Source organism: Equus przewalskii, chromosome 4 (genome assembly GCF_037783145.1).
Source record: "Equus przewalskii isolate Varuska chromosome 4, EquPr2, whole genome shotgun sequence".
In the NCBI taxonomy this organism is placed as follows: Eukaryota; Metazoa; Chordata; class Mammalia; order Perissodactyla; family Equidae; genus Equus; species Equus przewalskii.
Genome location: NC_091834.1, coordinates 2,460,205 through 2,482,929, shown reverse-complemented (window position 1 = coordinate 2,482,929; position 22,725 = coordinate 2,460,205). Strand labels below are relative to the sequence as shown.

Sequence of the window (22,725 nt, the reverse complement as noted above, 5' to 3'; positions counted from 1 at the left end):
CATGCCACTGAACAAGATGTTCAGATGGCAAATAATTACAAGAAAAGAAGTTCAACATCATTAACTATTAGGGAAACCCAAATTAAAACCACACACAACATCATTACATACCTATCAGAATGGCTAAAATAAAAAACAGTTATAACACTAAGTGCTGGGAAGGATGCAGAGAAAATGGACCACTTGTGCATTGCTGATAGGAAGGTAAGAGGGTACAGCCGTTCTGGAAAATAGTTTGGCCATTTATTCTAAAACTAAAAGTTCACTTTCTATACAACCTAGCAATTGCATTCTTGGGCATTTATTCCAGATAAGAGACCTATGTTCACGCAAAAACCGGTATGCAAATGTTTGTAGCAGCTTTATTTGTTTTAGCGAAAAACTGCAAACAACCCAGATGCTCTTCACAGCGTAAATGCTTACACAAACATTGGTACATAAAAAGCATCAAACTATTGATACACACACTTGAATGGATTTCAACATAATTAAATTGAGGGGGACAAGCCAGTCTCAAAGTTTACACGCTGTACGATTCACATTTGTGAAATAAACTAATTGAAGTAGAGAACAGATTAGTGGTTGTTAAGGATTAGACATTGTAGAGCTGGAGAGGATGGATGTGGCTATGAAGGGGTAGCACGAAGGAGTCTTGTGGTGATGGAAGAGTTCTGAATCTTGATTGTGGTCATAGTCACATGTAACTCTGTATGTAATATAATTGCATGGAAATACCCTCTCCCCCCACACACACATGAGTACTGGTATAACTGGTGAAATCTGAATAAGATCTGTGGATTGTCCCAATGTCAATTTCCTGATTTTGATATGGTATTACATTTATGTAAGAGGTCAACACTGGGGGAGGCTTCCTGAGGGATGTTTGGGACTTCCCTGTATACTCTTTTGTAATTTTCTGTGAACTTGTAATTATTTCAAAATAAAATGTTTTGAAAAGCCATTTTGAAAAGTTTTGAAATTATTTTGCTACTGTGCAGAACAGATTTGAGATGTCAATATTATCTTTAAACTTGTATGCATTGAGGAGTGGTAAGTATGTATTACTATGCATTTATGTGCTTACTATGTATTAAGTAGTAAGCATGCATTAAGGAGGAGTAGCATGCATTAAGGAGGAGTAGCATGCATTAAGGACAAGATGTAACTCATTCCTAAGCATAAAAGTAACTTAAGTGATCAAGAGCGAAAGGAGAACAAATTTCATAATCTTTACATAGGTACTAATTTATAGCTACAGTAAAAATTACAAGTAGAGGGGGAAATACATAAATAAAGACAGGAATAATATGCAAAATATTTAACTTTTATGGTCTGATCACCAGCCAATTAGAAGAGACTGGGACCAATTAGAACAGACGCCAGCTATTAACAACGCAGAAGCTGGCACTTGTGCAAAACAGTGGAATAGCCATCCTATATGATCCATTTTGGATTAATTTTATTATTTCCTCCACAAAAGATCCGTATTCTAAAATGCTAGCATTTCTTAGTACTCCTGAGCCAAAAATACTGGAAAGGGTGGTATATTACTGGATAAAACATATGTCAGTGTGCTGCTATAGAAAATCATGACTAATACGAATAATTATCAGTTAGCAAAAAAATAACTAGCTGCATCTACTAAAATATTAGAAATTTCTTTTTTTTACAGAATATCAAAATATCAGTATACAAACAAAATAACATTCAAATTATTTTGCTCATAATATTTAAAGATGAGAGCTCAACATTTGCGTATAAAAGACTTTTCAAAGTTTTAGTACTTGAATAGTTAATATTTTTAGAGTCTGTTTTTATGAATTCCTCCTAGTGGAAAAATTTCAAGGTGTTTTGCAAACACAGTCTTTGCAGGTTTGTCAGATTAGAAAAACAAATATTCAAAGGTAAAATTAATCTGTCATATCTAATCTTGAGAAATTAGGATCACTAGTTAACAATACAAATTTAATGAGAAAGCAGGTCAAAGTCCCTAGTTAAGGGGCAAATAAATTATGCAGTCTAGAAACAGAATTTGAACTATGAAAATAAAAGTATGCACTTCTAAATCTATGTGTCTATTCTATAACACTCACTTAAGAAACAAGCTGAAACTAATTAGTATTTTCTATTACTTTAGAAAGGCAACCTCTTTCTCCTGAAAAAAAAAATCCATTTAATAAATATTACAAGACATAGCTGATGCTACCTTCATTCATGTGCATTTGGACAATTTTTTTTTAAAAAATAGAGTAAGGAATAGTTCAAAGCTTTCGTTAATGTCAGTTGAAATGCAGTTTTCATGTAGGTAAATGGGTTGAGATTATGTGATTTTTTTCTGTGGTGACGTGAGAATGCTCACTTATAATTCATAGATACAGAATACAGAAATGAAGCCATCCAGTTCATACAGCTGTAATGATAATTTTGTGAGAATTTAGAGCCAGTAAAACAGAACGGAGGGGGGAAACCTCCAATCTGTTAATATTAGGCTGGAATTAGCTAGCCGGATAATTTTAGCCTACATGGGTTTGTTCTCTTCCATCTCTCCAGGACATCCTAGAGTAATTCAAAGCTCTTAATGTGGGGCAGCCATGCTGATTTTCTTCTCCCTCATCATCTATGAGGCAAATCTGTTGGCTCGGAGTACAACTGGAGGAAAGGAAAGCCGCCATTCTTGAGGGCCTCTGATGCCACAGACGACTGTCCTTGCATGTGACACAAAATCTGTGTGAAATATGTATCAGACCTATTTTACAGGTAGGAACACCTAAGATCCTGGAAATTAAGAACCTTGTCCAAAAGACCAAAGGTTGGTGTTTGGAGTAGAGTTTTCTGTGACTCAAAATCCCACACAATTTCCTCTCCTGGAGGTGATAGTGTAGTCCTACTGAGTTTAGTCACATTTCAATTTTAAGAAAAGAATATTCCTACCAGGCTTGCATCACTTTGATATTAACTCTGGCTCAGTGATCTTTTGGGATGAGTCAGGATTGCGCTGTTTGCAGCTGGAAATGTGTCAGGAGAAAGCCCATGGACTGATTCCGAGGGCTGGGGACAAAATATCGGGGTGGTTTATTCAGAGTTCAAACAATCCTACATCCACATTGTTGAATAGTTAACTGCTATTTCTGTGGCATTTTGTAAAGGACTACGTTGGCTTGCTCAGCAGCCCTCCCCTAAATACTAATATTAGAATCCAGTAGTAGGTGGAGACATTTTTCTGCTATGTAGACTGGTGCTAAAACTCCAGAAATGCACAGAGCTGTGACAAACGCACAGAGCACAACGGCTTCAGTATTTCAACCACAGTATGAGAGAAGGAAGTATGTTTTTTGGTTTCAATTTTTTTTTTAATTTTATTTTGCTTAAGGAAGATTTGCCCTGAGCTAACATCTGCACCAATCTTCCTCCATTTTGCATGCTGGATGCCACCACAGCTGGCTTGATGAGCGGTGTGTAGGTCCGTGCCTGGGATCTGAGCGTGCAAATCCCAGGCCACCAAAGCAGAGCACGTGAACTTAACCACCATGCCACAGGGCTGGCCCCCCTGTTTTTATGCTTAGTAGCAGTATTATCTTCCAAATAAAAAAGCAAAATGATTGCTTTAGTGTCAACAGAATAAGTGGTTGTCCAATATGTATTTATACTGAGACATCTTCTCCCTTGATACCAACAAACAAACACTTGCTAGTTTTTCTCCAGCCCCGGAATAATACCTCCTTCCGTCTCGCTTTCACTTGGCTTTCTCTTATTATAGTTGACCAAAGAATTTTCATGCACCTCTGTAAACAGATCTGAAGATGCATACGTTTACAGATCCATATCTACATACATATACACATGTACATATGTACATTCACAGTAGTATGCATACATACACAATGTCATGGAATTCAACCTTTAGAGATTAAAACATAACTTATGATAATAATAAAGAATTTATGGTATGCAACCGAGTAAGGTCTAAAATGTACAATTTAAAAATTACTGCACTAAAATTTCCATTTCTAGGTAGGACTTCTGCTTCTAGGAGTGAGAAGCTTATAACCCATGAGAATACATAGAAAAACTAGATAAAATGGAAAAGCTGAACAATTAGAAGGGATCAGAGGACGGCTGAAACGACACATCTAGACTAAGGTTCTGAAGAGGAGGGAACTCTGGAGAGGGGAGGGCAGACTTTGCACCTGGTTTTGTTGATTCTGGGCTGTGGAAGAATCCAGACTTGGCCTGGGCAGAAGCTGGATGTTAGAAACCAGCAAAGAGTCGAGGCATCTTGAGGGAATGGAGTGACAAAATATAGACTTGAGAGATCTCAAACACAACCGCCAATTATACCATGAGGACATTTATCAAATTCTGAAGCTGCAACATCTAGAGTCAAAAACCCAAGCTAAAACCCCTGAAAAGCACCAGAGATTTTCGGAAGTCTTGCAATACTAAGAGGAAAAATATCTTTAAAAGATTGGCATGCAAGACCTGCCAGGGGGAAGGCCCCACATGAACACACTAGGCCTGGGTTCATCCTGAGACCCAAATCCAGCCTGTCCTTACTTTTCATGTGGCTCATGAGCTAAGAACAGTTTATACAATTTTAAATGGTTGACAAAAAAAAAAAATCAAAAGAACAATATTTAGTTACGTGAAAGTATATGAAACTCAAATTCTGTGTCCATAAACAAAGCATTATTGGACACCCATGCCCTTTATTTATGATTGCCTTTGTCTGCTTTTGCACAATGAGTAGTTGCAAAGAGACGGGAGGACCTACAAGGCCTGAAATATTCCCTCCCTGACCCTTTATAGGAAACGGTTGCCGACCTGCAGGAGGCTGTTGGTTGAAAACCTTGTGGGGGGGCGGGGGGAACTCCGTAAGAACAGGAGCAAACCAGAGACAGACTGGGTCCTGCCAGAACTCAACCCAACCTCATGTTGGCTCAACTCGTTTGGTTTAAGGTGATCATCCACCACTCTTATCTCCCTGGCTGAAGAAGGATAAATCGTTGCTGGAGAAAGATATTACCGTCTTGAGCCTCCACAACATTTTACACACATTCCAGCATTCAGAAAATTACTAACTTTGCTTGGTCTCAGCTGAACTGTGATACATGCAAAGAAGCCTGACTCAATTAGCAAGCTCAACAGCAATCCATGAACATCCAACATTTTAAACGAGCAATTTTAATCTATGTTATTCAAAGAAAAGAAAAATAAAAGAGAAGTAACAGTATTACCTAAAAGCACTTTTCTTGGCAAGAAAACCTCAAATGTGTCCAGAATAATAGCATTCTAGCTAACTAGACGTTAGTTTCCATTGTAAAACATTCCAATAATATACGGAATAAGATTTATGAATTGTTTATTTTGTAGAAAATGAAAACAAATAGTAATTGACCAGTTATAAATCTCAGCTTTAAGATGGCATTCTGGGACTCATTTTTCAATGACACGTGTCTCACAGACTGTGGCATCATTTTAGGCATCTACCATCCTAAGAAGACAGATAAGTGCAGATGTGGGAAAAACTGATAACACTGAAATATTATAATTATGCAATATGTTATGCCAACATCTCTCCCAGGATTTTGAAATTTGACTTTAATAGCTTTTTATAACGAAAAGAACAACTCAAACGAACAAGACAGCTGCGAAGTTCGGTATGTCACAGAACTGCGAAATTGTTAAATTTATTTTAATTAGGATATACTAAGGTTTTATATCTGTGGCAAAAGTAAATTGTAAGTCCAAGATATAAGAGACCAGGTCATTTTAATTTAGAACCTATCATAATTTGCAATACACGTCTTGCTGGTGTCACTGAAATGTAACCTAATTGTGCTCAGAAGTCCAGGTCACATAATAACTTTATGGAATTCAATCACTACTATAAAGAAGGCACACAGATACAGCTATGAATATAAAATTCAATGTAGATAATGATTAAAAACTGGATATTTCTGCATTCAGATGTGTACGAATAAATTGTATAGTGACTAAAAACGATATTTCTGCATTTAGATGTGTACATATAAATCATATATTCTAATTTTTAATTTAATTCAGTACTATAACTAGCTTGTGAACAGTTCCTATAACTTTGGAATGAACAATGTTATCTAGATATTATCCGAGAAAGCCAGAATTATTGTTAAAACGAAAGGACTTCTAGAATTAGACATTCTCAAAAGTTGACGTTGCAAAAACTTTGTAAAAAGTTCAAATACTCCTCATCGCTTTCTTCACCTTTAAGAGCTCCTCAGGCATAGACGCCTCCGAACAGGGCGCGAACAATTTGATTAGATAAAGGATGGTGGTCAAATAATAAATCATCACGAGAGTACGCTGCTTATCATTTTAGCTAACTTATAAGCGCTCTTTTAACACTAAACTCAATATTTTAAGAAATTACATGTATCATCAGTAACAGACTTCAACTATATAATTTACAAATTTAAAAACAAGGTTTACATTCATCTAATCCTCAAAATTGTTTAAAAAACTCTTCACATACACGAAAACAGTCGATTTCTAAGCCAGTTAATATTATCACATTGGGAACTGGAAAATCCTAAGAATAACCTAGGAGATACAAGCAATTAATCATTTTGCTTCAATGTTTGATTAAAGGAAACTCGCTCTATGTATAGATCTTTCTATCACTGGTTCCTTAATAACTAGCAGAATGCTATGCCTCTAAATACAAAATTCAAATATTATCTATAGTTCCAAAAGCTGTTTCTCTATAAAGCATGTTTGACTCCAATTAAAAGATCAGTCCTCAGAAAGACATATTGCAGACAAAAAGTCCTAAGTAGGTGGTAGAAAGTCAGGCCAGGAGTCAAACAGAACCAACAGCGATGACAGAGAAGGGAGGTCCACACAGCTCCTCAGAGAGAAAAAGGAAAACCACATGGCCCCACTGAAATGCCGAGTTAATTCTCTCTCCCATCTGAGCGTTACACATTACATCTTTAAAACAGTTTCAGCCAGATCATTGCTTCTTTAGGTGAGACCCTCTCTTAAGAAACACAAACGTTCTCCAAGTGCAAGCGCAGAAACACCATAAAAACTTAATAACCTACCATTTTCTTTGCATTCTTCCGGAGGTTTAGCCTTTTTCGCAAGTCGTGGATCCAGCCATGATGTTGTCTTTGTGTTATGGCTGAAAAGAAAAGAGATCACTCTGAACAGACACATACTAAAGGAATCAAGTTTATTCCTTAAGAAAAAATAGGGGGGGTTAGTCCGAGAAAATTGCAATCGATACACTTAATTTGCTTACTGGTTCTCAGTAGCCCTGAAGGAGGTGTAAGAGCAATTGTGCGAGGCAGCTGTAAATTTGGCAACCTCAGCTCCTTGTCCTCAAAGCAGCTATTTTTATTAAAATCAACTAGAATGTTGCCAAGTTAACCTCATTGAAAATGCAGAACTCATCCAGAGCGAAAGGAATTTATTACAAATGCGGGATTCTCCAGTTGGAAGAGCGCAGTTCGCAGGCTCTCATACTGTTTCCTGAGTTTTGCAAAAGAAATATTTTCATTTTAAACCTGCCCTTTTCATAAATAGCTGTTTTGTTACTCCACAGAGCTGGCAGAGGCGGTACAACAGTGATGCAAATTATAGCATGTTCTTGGGATTCCTACATTTTTCTCAAAAAAGTGATTAATAGCAATTTCATTAACCCACATTTAGCTATCTCCCGTCTAAATACTTTCAATCCAGCTAGAAAGGTAGGGGAGAAAAATGTCTGTATTCTAATGTTTCTGCAATAGAATTTTTGGGAATTAATGATAATTTTTAATGACATTTTTTGTTTTGAAAAAATGTTTTCTGGGGAGCCTTTTGCCAGAAATTTAAAAAGTAAAGGAGAGATGTTAGCTCAGTGTTTCAGAAATCAGTCCTGGACACCCGCACGGGAACCACCAGGTGGACTTATTACAATGCCTGTTCTCAGTCCTCAGAGAACTACCAAATGAGAATCCTGGAGGCGGGGCCACAAAATCTCCATTGTTGGCAAACACTCCGTGTGATTCTTACGCACACTTTAATTTAAGAACCACTCAATGGCTCACAAATGCACATTGGAGCTAAAATCTTTACTGTGAATAGCTGTGTCAAGTGACCTTATCTACCAATGGACAAATGATCAAGTATGCGGCATTTGTGGGGGCTTCGAAAAAAAGAACGAGCAAAGTCATAAGTGTGGAAAAGTGTGAGGTTTATGTAGGGAAGAGTCAGAAGGTCAACGAATGGAACCTGAAATGGAAAAGTAAGAAAACAGGCTGGAAATATAAATTAAAGCCAGATAATAGGGATATTTGAACACAATTGTAAGGAAGTCAAAATGATAATGATGATAGCAATTTCACATGTATTTTCTCTTTCTTTAGTGAAATTTAACCGTATTTTATTGTGTCAGAGACACAAGTGTTAGCTAGATAATCTGATGAATTAATCTGCATTTAAAGCAAAGGTCAGAAAATTCTCCCAGGCAGCATATTTAATAGCAAACTCCTAGAGACCAAGGGCCTACTTAATGGAGGAAATTTCAAGGCAAGGAGAAGGAAGGATGGAGTCAACATGGGCAGTAGGGAAAAGACTAGAAGGTGTCAAAGCATTCTTCAAATAATATTTTCTTTCAAATAACGTCGTCCCATCTGCCTATGTGCAGAGCCATTCCTGAACTGAGAACTGAGACATTAGGACCCTTGGCTCATGAAGTTTCTGCTCCTGAAGAAGATTCCCTTTTATTTCTGACTCGTGGGGAAAGAGAATACTCTCCACCACTTTCTTCACATTTAGGAACTCCTCAATGCTTGATCTCTCTGAGTGGGGCTCTGATAATATGATGAGATACAGTCTGTGAATTTGGTCAAATTAGAAAACATCAGAAGTGTATGCTAGCTTTTATTTTCCCTCAGTTTGACCTTTGCAAAGTCTGATGGTGTTTCATTAGCAAGTTTCAGAAGGATGGAAAGTAGTGCAGACACTTCCATCTCATTTTGGTCCTCATTTGTAGTCATGTCAATATCATCTAGTCTTTTCCTCTCAACTAAATCTTTGATGCCATGGATGGAATGGGGGTTATGACTATCCTGAATGTAAGGCACTGAGTTCATTGTCTGCTGCTCCGATTTTGGGAAAAAAAAGAGTTATTTTAAAGATGCTCTTTATAGACATGGCTCAGTTCAAAGTGTGTTTGTGTGTATGAGGGTGCATTGAGGTCTGTGTTTTTATGTGCTAGGGAGAAATGTTGGGAGGTAGGCAAGAAAAATAAATTTCCCTTATGTTTACCCACACCTGGCTTCTTCCAAATCCTTCCCCCATTTTGGAGAAAAGTCATTTCTAGGTCTCTAACACATTCTCATGAAAGCAAAGACATCTATGCCCATTAGCAAGCCACTGCAGGCAGTCTAATTACCACTTCTATGTCACACCAACATGGGTCTCAAATACTAGCTAATTTAGTAGAGAACTGTGAATTTCCTAGCCTTCCTGAGTTTATATAAAGCGTTTCATTACAGTATGATTTTTTTGGGGTTGAACTAGCATTAACAGTATGTCACTTTAATACATTTTGACAGACTGAGTCTCTTATAGTTAACAGCATTTTTAGCTGATCTTCTGAAATGATTCTGAAAGAAACGTGGGTAGTAGTTACCTCCAGTAATTGTCTTAAACATCACATGAAGATACAGCACAGCAGTTTTCAATAGTGGCTCTTACCAGCCTTGTAATCTGCATGCTTCTTCAAGATGCCTTACAAAGGGGATATTTTTAATGACTTTGGGAGACAACAGACCAAATAGCTTTTCCACTTCCCTTAAATTACATATTTTTAAACCTCGACAATTCCATTTGAAGATAGGATTAAACATTGGGAAGGAAACTGTGTACAAAATGGGACCATTGTGGGATTTTTCACAATTTGCATCCTATGTTTTCTCAAATGTGAGGATGTGATTTCCTTTCACTTTCATTGCTAGAGTAGATTCAGATGCAGGACATCTGTTTTCCACATTGATCCAAGTTGTGTGGAAACAGAGAATGGAACAAATATTTTCTAGGTAGGAACTTTGAATCATAGTAATATACTACTCTATATATTTCTACGGATAAACTTAACGGGATGATCATGAAAAGTGAGAGATCAAGTGGAGTCAGTCGCTATTCAAGTTCAATCAATGTCATATTAAAAAAATCCAGTTGAAAACCTTAAAAAATGGTTTATCCAAAACAATTCTCTGATGTTCAATTATGTACTGAGTCTGTCTGGAGACTGGAACAAACCAGAAGTGAAATTTCACTCCACTCTGCAATTCTAGTTTAAATTCATATCGGAACGATCTTGAAGACAATGATCTTGAAGACATGAAGACACGTGATAGGCTGACTTGAAAGGAATCAGAAATTTCTGCCTATCTTTTAAGTGTAACCTTTGCCAAAGTGACAAAAGCAGAAGGTTAAATGACAACATCTTATCTTCTGAGGAAACTTTCTTCTCACAGAGGAAATTTTTCACCTCAACAGAAAAAGCTGCCCAACATTGTGGCACACCACTGCAAAGTCATTCTCACCATCTTGTAACATTCCCTGCTGGTCCACTTGGTCAGGCACTGCACTAGAAGTTTCACAGGCACCACGTCATTAAATGCTAATGAGCCTTTGTGCCTAGTGTTTTTAACTCCATTTTACAGATAGAGGAACAGAGGTGGAGAGAAGCTGGGTATCTTGCCCAAGGATGCACAGCTAGTGTGTGAAAGGGGAAGAGCCAGCGTGAACCCAGATATGTCTGATTTCCAGGTCCAAAGTTTTTTGTGATCTGAAACCAGAGGCATACTAAACCTAACACTCTGATTTTTATACCAGGGCGCTTTATTTCACTCCCTCCGAGGGTAATCAAAGATGTTTTTCTCAGCTCCTTTGCCAATGGTTTAGAAACTGAGAACATTATCTCCTATTTGATGGTAGTAATCACCACTTAAGTTCCTTTGTGTTGAATGCCTTGTACTTAGTAGGTGTTACATTAAATTGCAATGTGCCTAGAGATGAAAGAGAGCACAGGGTGACTGAGAGGCAGTTAACATCGCTGGAAACATTTTCTCCTTGTAAACTTGAATTCTCTATTCAAAACACTTTCAAGTCAAATTTTCTTCATTCAAATCTGAATATTTTTCCAGAATAAATAATTTATAGGATCTACATATAAATATTAGGTCTTAGAAGCTGTACTAAAGAATTATGTTAATAAAAATGCTATCAAATGGATGGAGTATTTCTTAGGAGCAAAGCTTAAAATTTTCATGTAGATTATGCCATAGTCTATCCTCTATTCTATTTTTTCATTTGCCGTATGTTTTCCCAGTCAGGGTACAAAACCTTTATCAGTTTCTTAGGCACTCAGTCATGTGCCACATAATGATGTTTTGGTCAACAATGAACCACATACATGACAATGGTCCCACAAGATTAATACCATATAGCCTAGGTGTGCAGTAGGCTGTAGCTTCCAGGTTTGTAGGAGTACTGTAGGGAAGGCAGAAATTTCCCTCTCCCCTTCTAGATCCTTCTGACGGGTCTAAGAATTAATTGACATGAGACAGATTAAGAGGAAAAAAACAAACATTTGATAACATATATAGATGAGAGAAACCCAGGAAAACTGAGTGACTCACTAAAATGGCCAAAGCTCTCACCTTAAATACCATCCTCAGCTAAAGACAAAAGCAGGTGTTGGGGGTGAGGAGAGGCAGGGACTTGAAAGGGAAGAAGGCAGTTCACAGGTAGCTGAAAAGGAGTAAACATTTGGAAAACAAGTGTTTGTTTGGCCACAGAAACAGAAGAACACAGAGGGGAGCCCAGCACACAGGCTTCTCTAGGTTCCTTCCTGTCTACGACCTAGTTCATGTTAAGCTAAGGTGATAGCTTGCTTCCTGAGACAGGTTTTTTAAAATCTGAATTTTTAGGCTTAAGAAGGAGATAACGAGAAAAACTTTCTGTCTTTTGTTTCTTAAAAATAATCAGCCTAAAATAATCTTCATATTAAAGAGACACATTTTGGGGTGGCAGATTTGCTCCCCTCCAGCACAGTCTACCATGTTCGCACATGGCAAAATCCCCTACAAATGCATTTCTCAGAATGTGTCCCCCTCCTTAAGCAACGCGTGACTGTGGATAAGTGGATCCGCAAGGGCAACCCAGTTCAAACCTAATTTTAAGACCTGTCCTCCTTTCCTTCCTCTTTTCTTTCTGTCTCCTTTTCCTCTCTTCTCTCCTACCTTCATATTGCCACACAGATCAAAATAATGTCTTCATGACTGATTGGATGATATTGGATGAAATATTGGATGATATTTCATGAACTGAAATGTTATTATTAGAATAAGAAATATGTTACCCTTTCCTTTGCTCCATTTTCTCTAAAAAAAATAGTAACATATTTAAAATAATGATAAATGCATTGAATTGAAAAAGTCTTCCCAAAAAGCGAATTCCGAATCTAAATCTTCAACTAGTAGTTAAACTGTATTTTCATCCTGGGAAATACTACATCAAAAGAATAATAAGAGATTGAAGTCAATGATATTTGGCTGCATGAAACATAATCTTTTGAAGATGGCAAACAAGATCCAGGTAAATTGCGTCTATTGAGCAACTCAACATGCGTGTGGATGTTACAGTTTCAATAGCAGTAGTCATGTAGGTTCAGGGACAATAATAATATAGAGATTGTTGACCATATTTTATGTATTTTTAAAAATCAATACTCATTTTTACAGGTATACAAATTGATCACATATTATGTTATAGTCAACACAATCCCCAAGATGGTTATATCATTTTCCAGAAGACTTTCTCTCCCCTCTATCCCATCATTCCAAAAAGATGAACTATTAAAGGCAATGAGTGGATATACCTAAGTGATATGAACGATGGTACCTTTTTCATTCAAGACTCCATTCTTCATAGTTTTACTACTTTTTCTATGTATACATTGGTAACCCACATGAAAAGTTATTGTCAATGACCTCTATAGTGATTGTTTCCCACATAATTTTCCTAAAATTTTTATTAAGCATACAAATATGTGAATTTGCCATCAAATTATCTTTCATATGTTTAGAAAGCATTTCTAAAACAGGTTTTGTTATAAATATTGTTTTGGATATTGTGAGTGTGTGCTGCACACTGTTTTGTCTAAAAGACTTATTTTCTGTCAGGGGTTGCACCAGAGTCTTGTGTAGGCATGAGAAAAAAATTATGAAAAAATATTTAATATATCTACCATTTCTGTAATACAAATTATAGAGAGTAAGCGTAGACCAGATTTTGTGACTAGTCAGGATATGATGAGCCTAAAATGAGAAGGCATTATGCTGATGTTGCTTCATACCAAAAACCTGATCTTACTTTTCTCTCCAATAAATTTCCAAAGTATTTTGTCTTCTATTTAATAAATCAAAGTTTTAAATTTGTTTGAAATGGTAATTGATGATTTACTTAAAGCTTAAGGACATAAATAGCAACATAAAAAGAAACAGATTGTGTGTCTTGTTTAAAATTTACAAGGAAATTCAGCCCCGACAAAGATTTAGGAAACCATGTACAGCCATGCCATTTTTTCACAGATGTGATTTTTAGTTTCAAAAGCCTGATTTTAAAAATCTATTATTTAAGATCATAGCATGCAGTGCCATTCAGGAAGATGGTAGTAAACAAATAGTTTCTTGTTGTCGTTTTGTTTTTTGCCAGAGCAATAGCAGTCTCTTGTATGTCACTAACTAAACCGATTCCCAAACAAAGAAGTGATTTAATGGGATTCCCAAAGCATGTCAATCCAGATTAACCCTGTGGCAACTCTTCTTTATGGAACATTTAGCCTCTGGAACAGTGAATTTCTGGCCAAGAAATTTATAAAACAAATACTATTTGTAATAGAAAAGTTTTCTTTTCTATTCAGGCAATGTTGGTTTATACACTGGAAGTAGTATGGGATAATGGCAATGGCTTTGCAGGGTGACTAAGCCATGAGAACTCGGGAATGCTAATTTGTCCAAGAGTGCATCAGAATCTCATTGATAAAATGGGGGTACATCAAATGCTTTTTAGGGTGGTGGTGATATAATACACGTAAAGTAGGCACCACAGCAAATTGGTTAAGGGCAAAGACCCTGGACCCAGACCATGTTGCACGAAAGTACGAATTTTGTTGACTACTATATTCCCAGGATTTAAAATGGTTCCTAGCACATAGTATGTGCTCAATAAATTTGTGTTGGCTAAATGGAATCAAAGCATCCTGGCTTTGTCAATTCTTGGTTATACAACCAAGGGCAAGTCACTCACTTCCATAACGCTTGTTTTCCTAGAGTGAGAATTAAATGAGCACAGTGTACATGCTTCATATATTAGTTATTATTGTTAAGTAAGCTGAACACAGCCTGAAAAAAGTAGGCGCTTAATATGTGACAACTATTATTACTAATCTGAATTTGCAATTAATACACTGTCTTTTTTTTTTTTTAAAGATTTTATTTTTTCCTTTTTCTCCCCAAAGCCCCCCGGTACACAGTTGTGTATTCTTCGTTGTGGGTCCTTCTAGTTGTGGCATGTGGGACGCTGCCTCAGCGTGGTCTGATGAGCAGTGCCATGTCCGCGCCCAGGATTCGAACCAATGAAACACCGGGCCGCCTGCAGCGGAGCGCGCGAACTTAACCACTTGGCCACGGGGCCAGCCCCCATTACCCTGTCTTTTTAAAAGATAATATTAGTAAAGATGGTGTCATGAGTTAAGGAAACTACTGCTTTTGAACAGTTATGCATTTGAAAGTCTTTTGAAAATTGCTAAACATGAGACATTATTAACGCTTTAGGGCATGTTTGGAAGAATGCATTCACTCAGAATTTAAAATTCTGTTGTTTAAAAACAGCTTTTCCCATTAACTACCATTGTAAATGATAAAAGGGGTCTGCTTTCATCATTCATCAAAGAAAGCAATTCTGAAGAGTGTGGGAAAGACGTGTTCAGTACCGAGAACAGCGATGAAAAAACCCTCATCTTCTAAAGGCAGAGCTTGTCAAGTCCTGAGACATATAAACTACTTTGCAATACTGAGTAAATCAATAACTATTTTAAAACATTGCATAGAAGACCAAAAAAAAAAAAAAAGAGAGAGAGAGAAATTACTTGCTACCTTAATTCAAAACCCACAATGTTTTTATATACATTTTTATTTTTTAAGAAATATATATTTAATTTAGAATTCCAGCATAGGTAGAGTTCCTCTCTTCTATTCAGAAATATATATATATTTAAATTGTATACACAGAACCACAGGGTCTTTCTCCTTTCTTTCACTTATTTTCTGTTTTATCATGATCTTCATTTCACAAGAAACAGAATTCAGTAAAGTTTAATGAGCGGGATTTACTTCCAGGGAAAAACTTCCATTACTCTAAGTGAGTCCTGCAGTCTTCGTAGCAGAGGGAAGTTCTCCCTGATGTCAGCGCTCCTTACCCTACAAATCTCTCTCCTTTTCCTTCTCTCCTGCCTTTCCTTCTGTCTGTTTTACCTCCTAACTTACTCTACTTTTCCTTTTGGTCTTCTTTCTTTACCATGACTTTGCTTCCAGGCTGCAAACTTCTATCTTACAAAGAGTATTTGTTTCAGAAGTTTCTTGGCCAGAATTTCCAGGACACCTCATGGCTTAGTCCCTAAGAAAGTCCTTATCGCCCCACTAAGCTGCCTCTCCTGTCACTGTCTCCTGCTCTACCCGATTGTTTCCAAAGGGCTTTTATGGTCTAGAGTTTATTCACACAAGAATTCATCGTGATTATCAATGGCGAAGTCAGGCACAGATCAACGACAGTGGGTTGAAGTGTCGGTTTTGTCAAACGTAGCTAGGAAGGGAAGGGGCAATCCAGAGCAGAGAGTGAAAGCTGTCAGGAGAACACCAGCGAGGATTGAGGGGAAGTAAAGCAGAGCGAAGGACGTGCAGAGGGAAAGGAGCGTCCAGTGCAGGTCGTGATGGCGTGGAAATGAGGGACGGGGAGAACAAAACTCTGATCGTTCCCTGCCCTGTGCTTCCTGAGCTCACCACACTGAGTCTTGAGATTCAAAGGTAACTTTTTTGAAGGAAGGAAAGACAGAGCTCAAAGTGGCCCTGGCTGAAGGGTGGGGCGGGGACTGCCTGCCTGGTGTGGAAACCCACCGTCAGCAGGCCATTCGCTCCTGCCCCGCACTCCTCACCTCCCCATCACGGTCTCTTCAGCCCTAACTCCATTCTCCTCAGCCTCTGGATGAGGCTTCCTCAGCCTCGGCCTTCTGTCACAGAGGAAACCATCACGTCCTTTTTGGCTTAATTTTCCGACTCAATCTCTCTGCTCCTAATACTCTCCCCCTCCGTTCTTCCCTGCAATAATAGAATATGAACAAACAAAAGCCTCTGCTTGTCTTTCCAAAGCACAGGTGATCTAGCAAAACGAAAAGTGAGCAGTCACGTCACAGCTAACACCGGCTTCTGCGGTAGGGTTGGGGGTCTTCCCCCTCTCCCTGCCACACCAGGGGACCAGGTCCTTGCAGTGACAGTTCCTGTACCTGGAATGTTCTGTCTACATGTTTCCAACTTCTCAAGTCTGTGTTAGTCACCCTCCTTTTACTACCTAAGTCTGTGCTGAGCCTGTCCTTCTCCGAATGGCAGCACAAAATTCAGAAACTGTTTGCTAACTGTTTGCAACTATTTGTCTCTCTTCCCCAACTTGACAAAAAGTTTGAGAGCAGGGACAAAATCTTATGACTCTCTGGATGCCGACACTGACTGACCAGCTAGAGTATTAATAGAATCATTCTGGTGGATTCTCCCAAGTCCTGACAGCACCCAATTGTTTACTAGACACTAGGAGCACAACTCCTGTCTTCCAAAGTCCTTTTTCTCCACAATCCCAAAACCTGACACAGTTAAAAGAGGAAAGTTTATTTTATAATCACAAAGAAATAAGGCTTTTATAACTGTAGTATTGGAAACATTGCAGGGAAATAAGTTTTGTTTGTTTGTTTGTTTTGCTGAGGAAGATTGGCCCTGAGCTAACATCCATGCCAATCTTCCTCCACTTTGTGTGTGGGATGCCTCCACAGCATGGCTGACAAGTGGAGTAGGCCCGCAGCCAGGATCTGAACTTGGGGAACCCAGATTGCGAAGCAGAGCACGTGGAACTTGGCCAACAGGGCCGGCCCTGGGAAATAGTTCTTTAATCAACTTGTCACACTGGCTTACTTTTATTGTTTCCACATAGCCTTACACCCACTGTGTTACATAATAAAATTGTGTCTATCATCAGTCTCCTTGTTCTGTACATTAACGTGTGAACTCACATCTCAGGTTGATATTTTTGACTTCTGGTCTGCAATGGTGCCATACTGTGCTTATCAATAACAAAATCATATTTTTAGATACAAACACTTTTGAGCATTTAAAAAAATTCTACATGACTTTCTCTTTTCCAATTAATTGATAAAAGCTGTCTTTGGGTCATTGATTATAGCCATAAGAAATAATGCAAGAGATTTTTATTCTTTTTCTAAACTTATTAGATTTGTCAAAAGGTGAATGGTTGGTAGTGATTCTTTTTCTGCAAAACACTGCATTTCTCATCCATGTTGGAGTCAAGCAGAGCACCAAGTAATTATTTCATTGTACATTTCCTTGGCAACATCTTTCAAAGTTTCCACCTTCACATGAGAATTAAATATTGGCACGTGGAAACATTTTAATTTCACAACTGAGTTCTGCCTACGGAGATCTAAGTCAGAAATCACTCCAGGTTGGGAAAGGGAATCCAGTTTTAATATCTTTCTTGAATAATCAGAGTTTACCTATTTTTATCCACCGTCAATGCTGACAACCTCAGATTTTATTAATTTTTCTCTTTATGTCTTGCACAACTTTGCGGCAATAAGGCTTGTTGTCCATTTACAATATTTTTAGTTTCTTTCTTCCTAATGAACACTTTGATTGTCTTATGCACATCAACAATTTAGCTGTGTGCTAAGATCTTCAACTCAGGAACTCGCTAAAGAAGTTGCTCTACTCCTAGAATATCAAGAAAAGGAAAGCTAAACAGTATTGCTAATAAAATATATTAAAAATTCAGTTTGGAAAAAAGAAGTCCCAAAGAAAAGAAAAGATTGAGTAAGTATCACCAGGAAGTTCAGGATTAGCATTTCAGTTTCCTTGGCACGTCATAAAAATGGTAAGGAACAAACAGAATGGAATTTAAGATGAACTATACAAAGACAAATGATTGTACTGACACCTACTTCAGGGGCAAATGCTTAAAATGTTTTCCTTTATGACCAGCAAGCATTTTGCTCTAAATAGCTGCATCCTATTGAACCACTGCACTGATAGAGGATGTGTCCAGCAATCTGACTTAAAAGATGGGATTATCTCATTTAGACTATAGGGAGGTCTTGGGAGAGTAGAATAAGCATTTCTCCATGAACATGTACACTATTTCTAATTCAATAATAACATCACTTGGAGATATGCCTTTTTTGTCATGATTGCAATAAATTCAAAGTCAGATTGTTTAACTCATTCCTTGATTTATAGCTGTAGTCTAGGATCCTTAACTGTGTCCTATCCCATTATTTTCTCACAAAGACGGCAGCTAATATCAGAAACAATAAAATTCACTATTTTATTTTGACCACATCTCCATTGGTTACATCATTTACATACCGCTATGATCTTTAGGGCAAAGTTAGAAGAATGTGGGAAACTCACTCGATGAAGTAGACTTCGCCCTTCTCTGTATAGGCCATTTCCCAGTTATCAGGCAATGGGTCTGATTCCTCATTCTCTTCAGGTTTGGTTGGTTTTGCATCATCCATGGGCTCCTTCAGCTCCTCCGGCTGACTGTACACTGGTGCAGGGTAAGGCTGGGAGGGCGTCTCCCCCGAGGCTCCCGCACCCTTGTCTTCGTGTTCGCTGGATTCTACAAGAGCACAAGAGCACGTGGTTAGTCGCTCTCACCACAGTAACTTCTGACTGAGCGTGGGGTGCGCCCCACCAGGGAATAAGCTCCGTAAAGGCTGACATGGAAAGCATAATTGCAAACAGCTCTGAAAATTATCGCTAGGACCATTTGAGTTCCCCTGTCACTCATCTTTCTTGTCTATCCTTTGGCTAATTATTGCTCATTACTGAATTGGAGGACCATTTCACAACACAGGTGTGGCAGGTGGAATAATGGCTCCCTAAGGATGTCCATGTCCTACCTGCCGGAACCTGTAAATGTCACCTTACATGGCAAAAGAGGATTTGCAGATCCGATTAAATTAAGGACCTCGAGATTAAGAGATTATCTTCAGTTATTCAGGAGAGCTCATTTTAACGACAAAGGTCCTTAAAAGTATAATTGGAAGGCAGAAGAGAAGGAGAGGGAGCCGTGGTTACTAAAGAAGGGCCAAAGAGAAGCACTGTTGCTGGCTTTGAAGATAGGTGAAGGGGATTACCACAAGCCAAGAAATGTAGACGGCCTCCAGAAGCTGGCAAGGCAAGGGAATGGATTCTATCCTAGAGTTTCTAGAAAGGAACACAGTCCTGCCAACACTCAGAGAGATCCATGTCAGCCTACTAACCTATGGAAATATAAGACTGTAAATTTGCATTGTTTTAAGCCATTAAGCTTGTGGTAATTTGTTACATCAGCAATAGAAAACTAATACAACAGAGCAAAAATGAAGAGAGAAATACCTTAAGACAATGGGCTTAGAGGACAGACCCAAGAGTCCCAACATGTAATAGTGTGAGTTCTAGAATGAGGAAAAGGAACACACAGGGAAGAAATAACAAAAAGTAGAGGAAATTTACCTAAGATGAAGAAATGCTGAGTCTCCAGATTGAAATGGTTCACTGACTCTGGGGCTGGATGAATGAAGCACATACACCCCTAAACACATCTAGACGAAATTTTCAAACTCCAATGTGAAAAAGAACTTTAGTAGCTTCTACACTGAAGGAACATGATTACTCACAAAGAAAAGAGGAACAGAAGAGCATCAGACCTTTCATCTGTGATGCTCTAAGTTCAAAGACAGTAAGGTAACATCCGTAGTAACTGGAGAAAAGAAGTCCAGCAACCCAAGAACCTAACTCTGCCAAAAATTATTCATCAGTCCAGGCAAAAGAAAGTCACCTTTAACCATGAAAAATTCTGAATGCACACTATCCATGGATCCTACCTGAGGACAACATTTGAGGAATTATTCTAACCAGACTAGGATGATTGCATCAGAGTAGAGATCTCAAAATAGGGAGAGAAAAAGAGAAAGGAAAAATTAAGAAGAAATAAATTCTGCATAATATGGTTAAATGTAAATAAAGGATGATCACATTTCTGGACATTTGTAGTAAAGACAGATTCTTGAAAGAGAAGTGAAATTTTATATGGAAAACCTATTACCAGCATGGGTTTTAAACCTTATACTGAGAAAGCTCAGGTTCTAAAGGGCGGAGAAAAGGTAGGGAAATAAAGACATTCTAAAGATCTCATCAGGGGTACATTAGAGAGTGGGTAACAATCATTTTAATGGCTACGTATTCATGGGATGAGATTACTGGGCAAGTATTTTGGTCAAGGTGTAGACAACGTATAATGGGATATTTTTGAAAAATTCCCTGATTTATATTCTCTTTGAGCTATTCAGGTTTTTTTTTTTTATCTTCCCATTTAGCTTTTCTGCCACTAAAGACAGACTGTGAGTCCTATTTGTTAGGGAAGAGTCGAGTGGGTACCATCTAGAAAAAGAGACATTCTTGGGGTAAATAAGATGAAGGATATAATGTAGAAGAATTTCCTCTAAAGTAAGGTAGTGGCTGGGACAGGAATTCAAAGGGGAAATGCACAGATTTCAGAAACAGCCTGGTTCATTCAGGGACTCAGCATCAGCATCTTTTAGGTTTTGGTCTTGGGTGTGGCACGGTGCGGGTAAGAAGAGGGAAACCACAGGAAAAGTCAGTGGAGCCAAAAGCAGAGGAGGCTTGGGGAACTACTTTAGTTTTTCAGAACTGTGGGAGGAATGTTTCCTGCCGAGTGACTCCAAATCTCAATTGGGAGGTCACAGCAGAGAAACGGTGGAGTGAAAAAACATTTGACAAATACTGCCCCCGAGATTTCTTTGTGGCATGGACGTCATCCAGAAGTCCAAGTATGCTCCAGTGGGAAACTTGGAAAATAGTTACGAGTAGAGAACCAATTGGCCTTCAGTGAGGGTCACTATAACTTCCTCATGGCAGAAGGTGAGGTGGGCACAGCTTAACCTAGAAACTGCAAAGACAGCACTATTGATACGCAATGTCAATGTGAGGATAAGGCAGCCATCTTAGAAGTATGAAATTCTACAATCATTTGGGAATATAATCAAAAGCTACTAACATTTAAAAATATACATATACAAATACACATATACTTTCAATAATCCCACTTTGAGAATATATCCTCTAGAAATAAAGGTGGTGGTGTGTAAGGATAGCTAGATATTTATTGCAGCATTGTTAGTACTTGCAAAGCACTGGAAATGATTTGAATGCCTACCGATGAGAATATGATTAAATAAACTGTAGTTATCATTACGGTGGAAAACTACATAGCATAGAAACAATGAATTAGATCTGTATCTATTGACCTGAAAAGGTGCTAAAGATTACTATTCAAGAGTAATCCAAGTTGCAGAGTAATAGATATTGTTAATACTATTTTTTCAAATAAGCAAACAGCAAGCTAGATATATGCATAGAATTTTGCATATAACTACATGAGCATGAAAACAGGACAGAAGATGCACAAGTCAACTTTGATTACCTAAGGATAGTAAATTTCGATGGAGTGGGAGAAGCTTTCTTCTCTTTACACTCTTTACACTCATTGACTATTATTTTTATAACTTTAAAAATTAACACAGGTAATTTAAACTGAGTAAATTAAAGTGGCATGTCATCTTTGTCTCAATCAACTGCTCGCATGAATTTTTCCTCATATGCATCAATCTCAGGGAGCAATGTTAAAGTATCTTTAGGAATCAGGAAGCGCAAGAACACCTTACAAGCTTTCATTGTTTTGCCCTTACAAAGAAGACTCGATGAATATAATAGGGCCCTTACTGATGTAGAATCCTGGCTGGTTCCTTGCACAGATTTACCCTTTGTAAGTTGCGGAGGAAAGAAGCAAAAGAGGGTACCATTGATCTCCTTAGATTCTCCTAATACTTTATTACAACGTGCCCTTACCAATACATGAAACACACTGTTCTCAGGTATTTCCAAATGTGACGCACTGGAAAAGTTAAAATGCAAGGTCGTTTTCTGAACATATTCATTTATTCAATATTCACTTAATATTTATTAAGCTCTCAGTTGGTGCCAGGACAAAAGAGGGAACAAGAGAGTCATGATCCTTGCTCTCATGGAATTCAAAATACATCAAGATGTGTAGTCTTTAGACAATGTTAAGCGGGATGAATGCCACCAGAGGGAAAGATAAGATCACATGCACACAAATTCACCTAGCCTTATACTAAAATAGAGTCAAGGAAAGCCTTTTTTCCAATGTGCTATTGAATCTGAGACTTGAAAAAAGGAGCAAGAGACTTCTTTCAGAGGAAGGTAAGAGAGAAAGAACCAGATACACAAGGACTGAGTTAGACAAGGCCTTGGAAGGCTTGCC

General features: G+C 38.0%; 1 protein-coding gene across 18 annotated transcripts in view; it reads right to left on the bottom strand.

Moving 5' to 3' along the window:
• The window catches only part of MAGI2 (membrane associated guanylate kinase, WW and PDZ domain containing 2), a 1,255,661-nt gene that overhangs the window by 425,423 nt on the left and 807,513 nt on the right, over positions 1 to 22,725 (bottom strand). For all 18 annotated transcript variants that reach the window (XM_070617000.1, XM_070617003.1, XM_070616985.1 and 15 more), the window contains 2 exons: positions 18,786 to 18,996; positions 7,083 to 7,162 (listed from right to left, as the gene is read on the bottom strand). In XM_070617000.1, coding sequence (XP_070473101.1) covers positions 7,083 to 7,162; positions 18,786 to 18,996 — 291 coding nt within the window. The remainder of the gene's footprint in view (positions 1 to 7,082; positions 7,163 to 18,785; positions 18,997 to 22,725) is intronic.